The 15,534-nt window shown below is 41.9% G+C and overlaps 1 protein-coding gene across 2 annotated transcripts in view; it reads left to right on the top strand.

Annotated features, from left to right (window-relative positions):
* LOC147027961 (caspase-8-like) overlaps window positions 1-15,534 on the top strand; it is an 85,885-nt gene that overhangs the window by 54,235 nt on the left and 16,116 nt on the right. For both annotated transcript variants that reach the window (XM_085877850.1, XM_085877851.1), the window contains exons 4-7: window positions 11,652-11,787; window positions 12,618-12,688; window positions 12,804-12,900; window positions 13,337-13,536. In XM_085877850.1, the coding sequence (XP_085733976.1) occupies window positions 11,652-11,787; window positions 12,618-12,688; window positions 12,804-12,900; window positions 13,337-13,536 (504 nt within the window). The remainder of the gene's footprint in view (window positions 1-11,651; window positions 11,788-12,617; window positions 12,689-12,803; window positions 12,901-13,336; window positions 13,537-15,534) is intronic.

Here is a 15,534-nt window from a genome sequence, read left to right as displayed (position 1 = left end):
ATGTGAATCCCCAACTGCACCTTCTGTCTCACTGAACTCTGATATCGAACAGGTGATGTCTGAAGCGCAGGACTCGTGCTCGATAAAGTTTTTCACTTTTTTCAGGTGCAGGAGGCACTGGCCTCGGCTTAATGAAGACCAATTTTTTTAGGTAAAGGATTGGGCTCCGTTTTTGAGGGGGGGTCTCAAGGGTTTCTGGTGTGCTAGGCATACCTATTTTTTGAACATCTTGATTGAGTTCACCATTTACTGATGCACTGTCTGTAGACAATCTATCTCTACTTGGAGTATCGGCTGATGAAACCTGTTGATACTCCATAACCTCCTCCTTAACACAAGGAGGACAGGATTTAACACTTGAAGAGTTTGGTTGAGTTTCACTCCGACCGCGTGAAACCCTTTTTACAGCGACTGCTTCAGCATATGAAACAGGCTCGATTGTACTTCAACTGTGGTGCCGTCGTTTTCCACGTGCAACCACACAAGGCTCATTCATATCCTTGATTCGATTTTCGGAACTTTCGCCTGGCTCTGAAGGAGTTTCATTGCCTGGTACAGGTTCATGTTGATTACTAGATTCTCTTGCTGGCTGTTCAGCCACACGACTAGGACAATCATTTTTAATATGTCCATACTGACCGCAATTAAGACATGCCGAGGTCTGTGAAGTAGCAAACACCTGGTATGTATAGTTATTATATTTAGTTTTCACCATGACTTCCAACTGTCGAATGCTCGGCTTTAAAATAATAAATAATTGAGGCCCAAAAGACAGGACATGTTTTACCTTCTTATCCTTAAAATCGGTATCTCACTGGGCTGCGACAGCTTACGACAAAATGCGAACGGGATTCTCCAAAATGTCTGGAAACATTCGCAGTGGTTCTCAATTTCCTCGCTTGAGTCGCAGGACGTCGCTCTGGTGTCGCTTGAATTTTGAATATGTTCAAAAAATTCGTGCGACAAATTTTCTCTCAAAATAGTCACAGAGTCGGCGCGGTTGTCTCGAACCCTTCTCAATTTAGTTTCCGTATCATAAATTAGGTCACACACAAAATATGGTCACACCCACAAGCCCCTATCAAGGCAGATGAACAATTGGCTCACACACAATGTTTGTGGGTGCAACGTTGACAAGTAACAGAACACTTTGAACAATCAGGCTTGGTCAGCATTCTCCTGTAATCCCACCATCCTGTTCTGCCAGGGCACAGCTCCCACACCATTGTAGTACTCGGTCAGGTACTCTCTTACTCGTTTCCCAACTGCTTTTCCTGTGTTGCCTGATTGCCCCTGTGTTGCATGAAGACGGTTATCCTGGTCTTGCTGTCTCCATTCCCCTGGTTGCACTTCATATGTCGTTGGGTCCTCTCTGTCTGCTGCTTGTTGTATTCTGGTCAGCCAACAAGTTGTGCAGGGCACAGACTGCCAAGACAATCTTGGTGACAGTCTGAGGTCTCCGCATCATGCACGAATGGAGACACCTGAACCTGCAAACATAGTAAAGTCATTGCATTATTAGAGAAATCATTGACCAAATATCAATTGAAAGTTGAAGTCACATCAGTGTTAACAAACTTGCAAAGTCACAGAGTTATCATAAAATGCTAAATATATGTGTACATACCTGTTGGCCAAGATGCCAAAAGCATTCTCCACAATCCTACAGGCCCTGGACAACCTGTAGTTGAAGATGCGCTCTGCTGCTGTCATTTCTCTCTTGGAGTGTGGCTTCATCGTCCAGCTTCTGAGGGCAAATGCGTCATCACCAACAAGGAAGTAGGGGATATCAGTGTCACCATTTTGCAGGGGTTGACTTGCTGGTAGACAAGCGTTGTCCTGCTCCAGAGCATGATACAGTCCACACTCTCTGAAGATTCCAGCATCAGTCAGCACCATAGGCACCCACATCCACATACATAAACTTGTAGTTGGCATCCACCAGGGCCAGCATAATGATGGAGAAGAAGCCTTTGTAGTTGTAGTACAGACTGCCAGAGTGAGGTGGAGCTTGTACCCTCACATGCTTGCCATCTATGCAGCCACAGCAGTGATGGAAGTTCCACTTGTCTGAGAAGCCCTGAGCCACCTCCGTCTACTCCTCTTCTGTTGTGGGACACTTGAAGGCTGTCTCTTGGTAGTGGTCGTAGATGGCTTGGCACAACAATGACGAGGGTATTAGGGGCAACCCGGAACCCAAAGGCCAGCAACTTTTAAGAGTCCCCAGTGGCTAGATACCTTAGAGTGATGGCCAGCTTGAGTCCAGGGGACAGAGGCTTTCTAAAGTTGGTTGTTTTCTTCTCAAGCCTAGGGGTGAGTTCTTCCACCATGTGGTTGAACATCTCTGGGTCCATTCTGACAAAGTTCCTGAAGGACTTGACATCCCCCTCTCTAAGGTGCTTCATGAGCTTCTCATACATGCCATACTTGTGTCTCTTCAAGAGCCATTCTCTCACCCAAACACTCTTCTTTCTTCTTTCTCTTCTGGCCCTCCTTTCTCTGGCTTTGGACTTTGCCTTCTTGACTGCAGCAGCAGCAAGGAGACATGCTGCAGCCTTCAGCATGTTGGCCTGGTCCTCATCCAGGTTGAGGTCCTCATCCAGGTTGAGGTCCTCATCCAGCAGGTTCTGCACTTATTCACTGCGGTCCATCTTGCTTGACATCTGATGACAATATGATTGCTGGAAGGGAGAGGCCTTGTGTGTATATGTATATATATATATATATATATATATATATATATATATATATATATATATATATATATATATATATATATATATATATATATATATATATATATATATATATATATATACACATGTGTGTATGTGTATGTATACATACATATATATATATATATATATATATATATATATATATATATATATGTAGTCCCGATTTCTCAATTGTCACGCACAGCTCTCGTGCGACTGTTGCACGACATTTGCGCGATGGTCGCACGACCGTCGTGTGACCGTCGCACAACAGTTGCATGTGCCAAAAAAATCTCAGTTTTGTCACCTGAACGTTGTGCGACATGTATGCGAACTCCAGGCGAAGTTCATCCCAAATTTCGCCGGGAGTTCGTGGGACATTCGTGCGATATTTGTGAGACATACGCAAATGTGTTTTAGTATAAATTCAGTGATTCCAAGTGAAAATTATCGCTGTTTTATCGTAATTTTGTGTCTCCAACTCGTCGCAAGTTGTCGCAGCCCATTGAGATACCGGCTTAACTCTGAGAGGAACGAAGGTTATTTTAGACACAATATTACCATACTGTTCCATAGCAGTCATGATCTGCTTACTTGGGAGGAAAGGAGTAACATTTGAGATGATTACCGTAACCAATGGCACATCTAATGGGGAAACAAAGATGAAGATATCCGGCTCTATACTTTGACTGGTCTCAACGAGCTGCGTCACCATTTCCTCCTTCGAGACGAAAACGATGACACGACGATTCATCCTCGATGCAGCAGTTACATTCTGCACACCGATAGATTCTCCGATACACAAAATGATTTCTCCACTGAGATTTTGTGCGGCGGTGTGCACGACGGGCCGTTTTTCCCAGTCAACAATTTCAAAACCCGGAACACTTTCGACGGTTGCCATGATCACGTGTGGGGAAAAAACACTCGATACCTCGGAACAAATAAGCACTGTGGAAATGGGTGCGCTCTCTCACTCTCTAGCTCAAAGAAAAATCAAAGACGTAGCAAGGAGAAAATATAGGAAAAAGAAGAGAAAAGTGTAGCAGGCAGTACCACTATACGCAGTGCACCACGAGAACCACTGTGCAGTAAACCCTCGTGATTACACGCGTGCCATAACAGCTGGGATGGGGAGAGACAGAGACAGAGACAACATTTGGAAGCAAACACAGAATTGAGGCACTTGGCCTTCTCACGAACAGTCGGCTGAAGTGCCATTTGAAGTGACAGAAGGGTTCGAGGGGGAGCATACACCAGAGACAGACTTGATAGGGTGTCACCAGGTTTGAAGAGGGAGGCTAGTTTGAAAGTTCAATCTTAAGGTTGGACAGATGACTTCTGTCTCTTTTCTCTTCTCTCTCTTCTGTTTCTCGTCTCTTCTGTCGTCTGTTCTCGTCTCCTCATTCCCTTGCATACGTCTAATTATTGCTCCACTTTCAGATCATATTGTCCATCACTTCTGTTCATCACAAACTTAACTATTCTCTAAAAAAGCAAAATAGGGGATTAATATTGTTATTATTATTATTACTATTATTTTTTGTGTTCTGTTATTTTGCATTCAAGCTAAATGTTGCATTACCACCTGTATCCATTTGACTTTGTTTTGAACACAATCTTCGCAATCCAATTAGCATTCGTGCAATGATATTTGACACAACGGAAGCATGTTTTGTCGTGCCCCAGAAGGCTAGAATGATCATCACGATGTTTTTGCTCACAACAGTCATTTGCTCCAGTGTTGAATTATTGGCAATTCTCATAAATTGTATGACCTTTGACCTCGTTTTTTGGACCCATGAGCATACAAATACAAACAAAACAGATTGAGACCTCCCCATCATGTGTGTCTGACTCTCGTCTCCATTGAACTGATGAGGATTTTTTTAACCCACCCTGTTGTGATCGTTGAAGGATTCTACCTGGCCGATTGTGGAATCCTATTTGACTTCAGACAGAGTTTAACGTTTGTCCCATTTGGTTATAAAATCCTGCATAAAACCCATTGACACTGATAACCGATGTCCACACAAGTCCTTCCTTGTGAAACAATTTATTATTCTAATTGTACACCATACACTTCTTCTCACCCTCGTATAATGAACTTAAGAATCCCCATTGATTGCAATATTATTTGGTTCTATTTCATTTATTCTTACTTTAGTTAACAGTTAGACCAATCCGATTCAATTCACTTCCACATTACATCAGACAGTTTTATTCTAACTTGGTACTTGTTCAGTTCCAAGGAGCACAAGCCATTGAGATTCTAATACTTCCTCAGGTACTTGCACTGAAACAATTTCACATTTCAAAGCATTTTATACTTTCATGGGAGAGTGGTGGGGGCTAAACCCAGACTGCAGACGTGTCCTTAGACGAGAAGCCACTTCGTACATTTCGAGGCAAAGGTTCACTGTTATCAGCTCAGGTCACACCGCTCCAGACCAAGACATTTATCAACATTTAGGGCAAAAGTCTCTTGGCCAGAAAGGACAGCCAATTCAACTTGTAGCATAAAACTTACATTTCTAAAACTCCATTTGTTACAATTTGAATACATTAATATAAATTTTTCCCCCACACTCCCCCATTTTTTTTTTAAAGGAAAATTTGAATAATTTTTCTTTCATATGATTACCATGTGCTGTTCCTGAAGGAGAAAAGATTTCCATTACTCAAGTTCAATCAACAATGGCAGCGAGTGCTCATATCAGAAAAAAAGAGTGGTTTCCATTTAATTTATGGCTTGTTCATCAGCATGTCACACATTGAAAACATGCTACCCGAAGTCAGAAGATAAACAGGTCAGGGTGTGGATAGAGCAGCACCCAACGGGAAACACAATCGAAGCACTCCTTGAGCTGAGGAGAAGGTAGATGTTGGTAAGTACAAGCTTGGGCCGGACACTGGGTTGAAGGAGACGAAAAGGACTCGAGATGAACAGAGATCCAGCCCCAACAGAGCTTGGGGCCTCGCAGCAGCAGTCCGTGCAATCAGGCCTGATTTGACCAAGCGAGCTGTGCATGTTAGATGCAGTCGCTTTGCAGCACGAGCCCCCACTCGTACCATTGAACACATGTTGCAGAGGACGCGCAGTGTGGAACTCCATGCCTGTCGTACATTGAAGCAACCACAGCAAATTCATGATGTATTTGCAGAGCAGCAATCGAGAGTGTGGCTGAGAACATTCCTTCAGGCAGGCGCCACACAACACCGACGTTAAGACTTTGCTCAACCTTCTCCTCAGTGGGTTTTTCTTTTTTTCACATTTCCTTCATCCTATCTCCTCAGGAAGGGGCATGATCACGTGTTGAATGCTCAATCACCAAAATCTGGGTTCTCCCATCGTCCAATCTTTGTGTGGAAGTTCTTTCCAAGCTACATTTAGACGAAACCTTACATTTCATGGTTTAACTGCGTTCAACACTCCGGAACAAACAAAATCAAAGTTAACATCGATTATTCAAAACATTCCTCTCATTTGCTATTTCCACGTAAAGGCAAACAGTCTTTATCAGGGTTCCAATTTGCGATCAATAATTCTTTTAACAAAAATATTCCATCATTTATCCCAAAATATGAAAGTAATCTATTTCTTCAAGAACCGAATCCAATTCGATTTTGCACAGTTACCATTTCAACATTCACATCTGCTAAACAATTTACAGTTTCATTCACAAATAGTTCCAGAGCAACTGCCAATTTTATCATCTTGATTCAATTCTCAGTAATTTTCCTTATCCTCAATTAACAGATTAACAAGGGTTTTTTAATGAGCTTAGTCTGAAAGTAACTAGCACAGTTACCACACAACCCCCAATTTGAGAGTTCCACTCCGCTCGGCCATCCTGACATCGAGTTGCCGAGCTGCAGAGCGTCCTTGGCTGCAGAGCGTAAAATATCTCAAAAATAATGTTTAACCAATCTCTCTTAAACAACACTGAATTCCATCGACATTTTAAATCTCTGACATTTTCCATCTATCCACTTCTCTCTCACCAAAACAGCAAACATGCTGCCATTTTTCCAACTCGCATACACAAACCATCTATCACTTCCTCTGTCCTTCTCAATTACGAATCCATTTTCCTTTATCAAAACAAATAAATCATTTTAAACAGTTGTACAAAAATTGTCAAATCTGTCATCATGCGAATATCATTTAAATTGCAGCTCAAACACTCTGTCTACACATGTAGCTACACCCTCCCCAAACTTTATCTCAGTCTTGGGGAAAGTATCTTAAACTTCAGACCTAATAAACATCCAATCTCTCTTAAACAACTTTTTTGGTCAAAACAATAAAATATTTCCTTTAAAAATCCATAAATCAAAAATGAAATCTTCAGCATCTATCCAATTAAATCATGAATTTACCTTGACTGAATTGATCAAAGGGTTACACTGGGTTGGTTGCCATTGCCTTCCCAGCACAAATTCAGGCAACCTTAACATTTACAGACGAATAAAACGGCACGCCTATTTCAACGTCCATCCGAGGGCTTCATCAATTATCTGTGAATCGCCCCACGTGCTAAACATCATCAAATCAATTTTAAATCATTCCAAATCACGTTTCCACATTTAAATCAAAATCTTCGAAACATTTCTGACATGTCCTCAGAGCTTGCCCAGCACTTAAACCTGCCAGGTTGTGTAATTACAAATCATCACAATGCCAGCTCAACTCCCAAGACTTCACATTCCGAATATATCCCACATTCACAATTGTTATTTCAATTTATTCAAAATCCTTATGGTTTTAAAATAAAACTTCAACACTTTTTCCCTAAATGGACTTCACTTTCAATAGATTCAGGAGAGAGGGTGCATCACAAACACCAAGCAACAAGGAACAGGAAGTTCTCTCCACATCCGGTGGGAAGAAAAAGAAAAAACTCCGACAGGAAAACCCACAGTTTAGCATTACTCTGTCATGCCTTCAACACACACACACACACACACACACACACACACACACACACACACACACACACACACACACACACACACACACACACACACACACACACACACACACACACACACACACACACACACACACACACACACACACACACACACACACACACACACACACACACACGCATTGCATCTCATAGACTCGCGTGTGATCACGTGACAAATACCAATCACATTTCTATACCATTTTAAAGTCATTGCCAACGGCATGCACACTTCGACACAATAGCCCCCATCCTCTTGAATCTGCATATGAATCGAATTTCACACTTAAAGCTAAGACTCAAACACAGACTAAGTGGAGAGACATGCCACCCCCCACATATCCAGTGGAGGGGGTGAGCTGCACAGTCGCAGCCCCCACAGATTGAATGCACACACACAACCGTGACCTTCGCGTTATCAGCACCAACCACGAACACCCAAGCTGCTTCGACTCTCTGCCTGAAATTTCTTAGTTGTTAAAAATATCGTCAAAATCCCAACAGAACAGGTTTCATTGCAGTGAAATCTATTGGACTCGCACAAGTTTCATTTTTTTTTTTTTTACTCTCAGCAACACATGCATCTCAATGCAAATCACCAGCCACGCTCCCAGCCGGTCAATCGTCTCCTGCACTCTACAAAAAGTTTCGTGTAAATCATTGCATTTACAAATCCATAAAACCTCCACACAATATAATATAACAACCTCACTGCCAACAAACTTCCAGTGAGTTCAATGAACAAAAGGTAACTCTTATAACTCTTACAAACAGGCAACTTATAATATTTATCTATTTTCTCTTAACCATAACCCTATCTCGGCGTCTCAGCCGTGTCCTCGACCTCTCTCTCAGCCGGTCCGTATCAATGCAAACATGTGGCATGTCGCTTCATCATTCCCATTTAATTACTTGTCTGGCTCCTCGTCGAGCCTCTTGTACTGTGCCCTCTGCACTCCTCCAGCACTTTTCTAAAACAACTACAGTACTTATCGTTTACTTTAAAACGGACTCTCTCTCTGCCGGATCCTTTTCTTTCTATCAATAAAATTATCTGACAATGAACTTTTCTTTGTTCGAAATGCGTTACCTGCTGAGAGCGCTTTCCCTTACCTTCGCTCAAGCACTTTTCATTCCTCCAGGAACTGCCTCCGGCAGATTAAGCACCTCCGGTCACGAGCACCGCACCACGTCGGTTCGAATCCGAGTCACGGCACCAACTGATGTGGACTTTTTGAACCACCCCGTTGTGATCGTTGAAGGATTCTACCTGGCCGGTTGTGGAATCCTATTTGACTTCAGACAGAGTTTAACGTTTGTCCGATTTGGTTGTAAAATCTTGCATAAAACCCATTGACACTGATAACCGATGTCCACACAAGTCCTTCCTTGTGAAACAATTTATTATTCTAATTATACACCATACACTTCTCACCCTCGTACAATGAACTTAAGAATCCCCATTGATTTCAATATTATTTGGTTCTATTTCATTTATTCTTACTTTAGTTAACAGTTCGACCAACCCGATTCAATTCACTTCCACATTACATCAGACAGTTTTATTCTAACTTGGTACTTGGTCAGCTCCAAGGAGCACAAGCTATTGAGATTCTAATACTTCCTCAGGTACTTGCACTGAAACAATTTCACATTTCAAAGCATTTTATACTTTCATGGGAGAGCGGTGGGGGCTATCAACCCAGACTGCAGACGTGTCCTTTAGACGAGAAGCCACTTCCTACATTTCGAGGCAAAGGTTCACTGTTATCAGCACCTTCAAGGTCACACCGCTCCAGACCAAGACATTTATCAACATTTAGGGCAAAAGGCTCTTGGCCAGAAAGGACAGCCAATTCAACTTGTAGCATAAAACTTGCATTTCTAAAACTCCATTTGTTACAATTTAGAATACATTAATATAAATTTTTCGCCCACAGTACTTTCCTCTTCCATCCCTATGCCCCCTTGGTGACACTCATTCCCCCAGAAATCCTTTCTCGTTGCCCTCCTCAAGTCAAAAACAACGCTCACTTCCCTTCTTGTCTTGTCTGTGAAACTGTCTTCCTGACTTTGTTATTCAAGTTCTTCCCTCTAGGGTTTCAAGTCCACTAAGTACGACTACCTCATGGTCTCTATTATTTCTACTGCTGAGCATTATCAACCCTGTAAAAACTTCATTCCCACCCTTCATCAGCAATTCCTGCTCTGGTGTTGTCGTGAATCCACATGATCTTATTCTACTGTCTTCGTTTTGCATATTTTTCTCTGTTTACCTTTCTCTCTGATGTTTTGCTCTTCAGTGAGCCTGAATACTTGTATGAAAAGGATTGTAGTAAGAGAGTAAAGACTTGATGTTTCTGGAGATACTGGAAAAACAAAAGGTCATCAGTAACTTCTGCTAGACGATCCTTGATCAGCAATTAATTTTGGCACTTTGTGTACAATTTCCAGACTTCCTCATCCTGTGCAAGTACACCAGATCCTTGCTGATCTTCCTCCGCAATTCTTCCGCCAGCACTTGTTAGTGGTGCAGCCCATCGTATTAAATGCGAAATCCCGTCGCACTGTGTAGCCAGGATATTGCATGTACTGTTGTGTTTTTATTTATTTATTTCTTTTTTAAAAGAGCCATCCACCATCCACCATTGCACTTTTGGTACTAAGCTGTTCTTATCTTTCAAATTCGCCTCTGATTACATCCGAAGATGGCACCACCCTGGTTCACGCCTGGTATTTTGGCAAGGCCCTCAAACCAAAGATCGTGTTTGCAGGCCAGCTGGATAATTTGCCCTCTCCAGGATGTGCAAAGTTTTCTTGGTTTGCATCAACACTAATAAATTGCTTCCTATTTGCTTACCGCGTACCTATGGTGTATTTGTAACCTTCGGCAAAGCTGTCAAATTGCATATGGTATGCTGTCTTTTGCTTATTCTAGTTTACACACACCGAAATTGGAAAGCATTAAGTACCAAACGCAAGATGAGCATTTATCAAAACATATAGCAATATCCTTAGATTAGCTATAATTAAGTGGGAAGGGGGACAAAAGGGATTAAAGGGAAAGGGAAAAGAGATCGATGAAACATGACGACTATCACACCCAATTCCAGCAGGGTGAGGTAATCTCCCTGTTCTTATTATTTGTACGCAAGGATTCTTGTGATGTTTAATGACTGTCATCAAGCACCTGACAACAACCATCGGTGCAGCACGTTTCTTTTTCCTTGGTCAAGACCATCTTGCTGCCTTACCAAACTCGTTCTCAAAAAACGAAGTGACATTGTCTTGGATTGCCATGGCTATGTGATGATTTGTAGACTCTACCACTAAACACACATTCCGTGGCTGACAGAATATAGGTGTACACACTCACCCCAGAGCTGTCGAGCCTGGGTTTGAATGTTGATCCAGCTATAAACTCTCATTCTGGTGTTGCACAGGCAGGGCGATTCATCAGTGTGTCTGCCGTCCTTAGGATGGACGTTATTCCAGGCATCCCATCTGCCAGCATTAGTTTGTGGATGTTAACGATCCCATGGTGTCTTTCACGAAGAGTGGGTGAGCTATCACCGGCACCTTGAACAAATTACAAACTCCTGCTCTAACCTACAGGGGGCAGCACAGCCACGCCCCCAGCAAATGATGCCAACAGCAGCCACATGCTGCATATGCAAGGAAGGAAGGAGGGAGGCACATTCTGTATCCACTCTCACACGAAGCTACATTCAGCATGCATTTTTGAGTTAAAATAAAGTTTATTTGATTGGAGTCTCATTAAGATGAATTCCAATTTATTGGAATGTGTCTGCAAAGCAAATCTGTTCATCTCAATGGGACTTTTCCTTCGTAATAATTTTCAGTTGTGAAAATTCACGGTTATTGAAACGCTTCACCAATTCAATCAACGTTTACAAAAGCTTTTAATGATAATACGCTGTTGCTGTGTGTTCCCATCTAGAACTTCCTGGACCTCGTCTGTGTTCTTGAAAATGAGGGGAAACTTTCAGCTGAAAACACAGGAATTGTGGAACAATGTCTCGCCACCATTGGAAGGCAGGACCTGCTGAGGAAGCTACGGAAAAAGAATATATCGAGTATGTTGGATCAGAGCTTTTTATTATTATCTTGCCAAAACGAAGTTTTTGCAAGATATGTTAGTCAGCTTGTATGTTTTTTTTTGTTTTTTGTCTGTAATCACGTATAAAAAATTCTGCAGAGCACAGTTATCATTGGAAATTTTTGTAACTTCGCATATCAGAGGCCTATTGAGGTCCCTTTCAGCGCATAAAATTTTGAAGGTAAAGGTCAAGGTCACTTTGTCGCAAATCAGGGGAGTCGACGAAACCCTTATTTTTTGAGTAATTTTGATCGGATCGTCTTCAAACTTCATGGGAATATAGTTCATGGTCTGGCGCTCAGCTGATTAATTTTTGGTGGCGATTGGCCTTGACCTTCATGGTTAGTGCCTCAGGTCAAACATATTTGACCCCAAGGTCAAATTTTCAAGTTTTAGGAACCATATCGTGTAGTACCTCAAATTGAACACCTCGATGAGTGCTTTCTAGATATGTCAAGCTTGAGACATTATGACGTCATTTGGTGATGTTATGAGGCAAACACATATTTTTCATGGTTACTCTGTAGAACGATTCTCATCAGAATCTCTCGTAGGCAGATATTCCTCAAGGAGTCGCTCCTGGTGGATAGCAGCTCTGTTCACCTCAGTGTGACCTTAAAGAAGTCACACGTGGTCACCTTTTGGCAAGATACGGGTCACCCTGCGGGTGACATTGGTTTATTTTTATTTCCCTGTCATTTTTTGCGATGAAAGTACTTTTGTGGGGTTAAAAAGGAATGGATTTTTATGCTGTTGTTAGTCTGTGGTTTTATAAAGTCCCCCTCATGAACCACTGTGTTTCTGCAGGCTGCAGGAGGCCTCACTCTCATGCCAGTGTTGGTGAATCACAACCTCAAAAGCTGCATCATCTTCCAATGGTAACCTTCCAGTCAGTTATATAAATTGCACAAAACCTTGCTTTTTTTTTTGAAATTATCTTCCTCCCCGCACTATCAATCGTTTGAACCAACCTATGCCTGCCCTACCCCGTAGGATGATTGCTTTTTGGTGACCAAGGGGTTTTGTCTGATTTCTGTCAATGCCGATCAAAAGTTTTCACAGGAAAGCCATTTTCTTGAAGATCAAGCAAGTGAGTGATCAATTTTACAAAAGGACTTGAGACAATAATTGCTTCTGAAATATATTTACCCTTCCTCTATTTGAAGTTTTGTAATATGTTTGTCATGTCACTGGCCTACACACTGTGGGTGGAGCCATCAAGTTGAAGATTAGGGATTCTTTTGCTTGTATTAATAAATTACCCATCCTGCTTTCCTTATTTTTCACCTGATTTAGTCATTATATTTTGAAGACCGTATTGGTTTTTTTTTTTTTTTCTCTCTGTACTTTATTCATTTATTTATTTTTGCGCTATCGATTTTCACAGATAGTTAGAACTTCTATCCATCTGCAGTTTTAGTTGCTATGGCAACCAAAATTGCACATGGATGAGGTTTTAGTGATGATATGAGACAAAGAAGGCTTGACTGAAATCCAGCTGCCACCCACCCTATTGTCCCTGCCAGGCTGTCTCCGTCAGACCTTCCAACATCTTAAAATGAATGTTAAGCAGCACAGCAACTTGTCTTCAGCTGATCTTTGCAACATGGGTCAGTTATGTGATCAAAATATGCTTCCTGCTTTCGACTGTCTCGTGGTCTGCGTCCTGGCACTGGGCTCAGAAAAATCTGTCTGGGGGAAAGATGGATCTTTAGTCAACACAAAGGTAAAGCTTTAGCAACCAAAGTTGCTTTTTTTTTGTACTTCAGGAACATTTTGATTCCTTACTTGTGAATGAAGCTGAAATGTGTTTCTTGTAAACCATGATGATGACTATGTCGCCTTCCACAACAGGAAATGTTTTTCTTTTTTTCACTTGATGATAAATTGGTCATTCAACAATTTAAAGTTAATTTTTACATTGAGGTTTCTCTTATAGCAATGAAGTAGATTTTAAGAAAACCATTGTAGTTGCTCTTGGTATGGAATTTTTCTTTTTGAACAAGTGCCTGGAAATGTAGCATGTGTGCCATCTGCTGGCAATCTGCATTTCCATTTTGAGGGAGACAGGGGTAGGAGGAGGAGGAGGAGGAAGAGAAAGATAAAGAGAAAGGAGAGGAACTGAAACCGAGACTAGTCAATTTGCACGTAGGGCTTCTGAGGCAGTTTCCCAAAAGAAGAGAAGAGAAGAGGAGACAGAAGGGGGCACAATCCTGGACGGGTTGCCACTCCAACGCAGGACACTCAAATGGTTAATTTTCCCAGGAATCTGGTACTCATTTTGCTGATCACGGAAGGATGACCAGCTGAGTTAACCCACCTGGTGTTGTTTTAATGGCATGACATGGGCTCAAACTCAGGATCCTAATATCATAAGCCAACACCAGGCTGGAGAGAAAGGGAGAAAAGAAAAAAAAACTTCTGAAACTTGTACTTTTATGCTTGTGCTGCAACGTGTGTTCTTGCTCTTTTCGTATATTTTCTTTTCAATGCCAAGGATTTTACATTTGGAAAAAAAAAATACAATAATAATTAGTTGAAGCTTGCTTCATGTTTTTCTCTGGGCTATAAACACTCCATTGAAGATGACGTTTGTAATTTACTCCAAGTAAATGTAAGTGACCGCCAAGTTACTCCCCCAACCCCTGCCAGTGCCGTATATATAGTCTGGCCAACTCAACAATGGGTGCCATGTTGCTTCCCTCTGCTGGCATAGCTGAAGACGGTGTAATGTAACAGCCATACGTCTACGACCATATCACGTTGAAAACACCGGTTCTTCTCATCCGACCACAGAGTTAAGTAACGTAGTGATTAGTTTGTGCTGTACTTAAATAGTTGACCACTTGGGAATAATAAAGAACCAACATATATTCTAGTTTTGTATTTTTAATTAATTTTCGGAAATTTGTTGAACTTGTTTTTCACTTGGAAGTTGTGGGTTACGATGTGTAAATATAGGTGGATAAAGTCTTATTTAATGCAATTTAATTCCAGGCCATTTGGCAACAAAAGGTGAAAGTTTTGAAAGGGGGTGTAGACTTTCTATAGGCACTGTATATATTGTGAGCCATTGTGTTTACCCGTGCGTTCGTCTGTCTCCTGTTTATGGTGGCCGCTTTTCACGTTGTATTTGAAAAGCTCAACATTCACTTTTGAAATGATGGGAGAACAGGCATGAGTAATGTTGATGCCAAATTTTATTTCGCAACCAGGATATTTGCCCTCTTTTTAGAGAAATGCAACCTCCACCACCCTGTGTTGCACCACTATTTTGTGGTGGGCAGTATGAGAAGCTCAGAGCTTTGGTTCTGAGCAAAATGAAGAGTGCAACACAAATGACCAATTTATAGTCCATGAAATATTATTTTAATTGAGAGATCAACTTGACTTAAACCTTTCCCCTCACAGTGACAGTTACTTTTGCTAGCTTTTCCAATCATTTGGGATGGGTGCTCTTCCTAGTATATAGACACCAGCAAATCACTTCGCTGATAAGAATATTAATGGAGCGGAGAGGGAAGGGAGATGCAGTGTGGAAGAGGGACCGAGGATGGGTGGGGGAGCGAGGTGGGGATGAGGAAGGGGGGCGGAAGAGTGAGGAAGGGGGGGGTGGTGTGGGGAGAGCGATGTCTAACCAAACATCACTATACACTCTAGGAGGGGGTTGAGGAGGGGGAGAGAGGAGGAGGAGGGGTTTGGGAAGAGGTGTGAGGAGAGGGGT

The sequence above is a fragment of the Eptatretus burgeri genome, chromosome 4, assembly GCF_056783735.1.
Source record: "Eptatretus burgeri isolate ZD-2024b chromosome 4, Ebu_testis_v1, whole genome shotgun sequence".
NCBI classification, from domain to species: Eukaryota; Metazoa; Chordata; class Myxini; order Myxiniformes; family Myxinidae; genus Eptatretus; species Eptatretus burgeri.
This window is presented reverse-complemented; position numbering and strand designations above follow the sequence as displayed.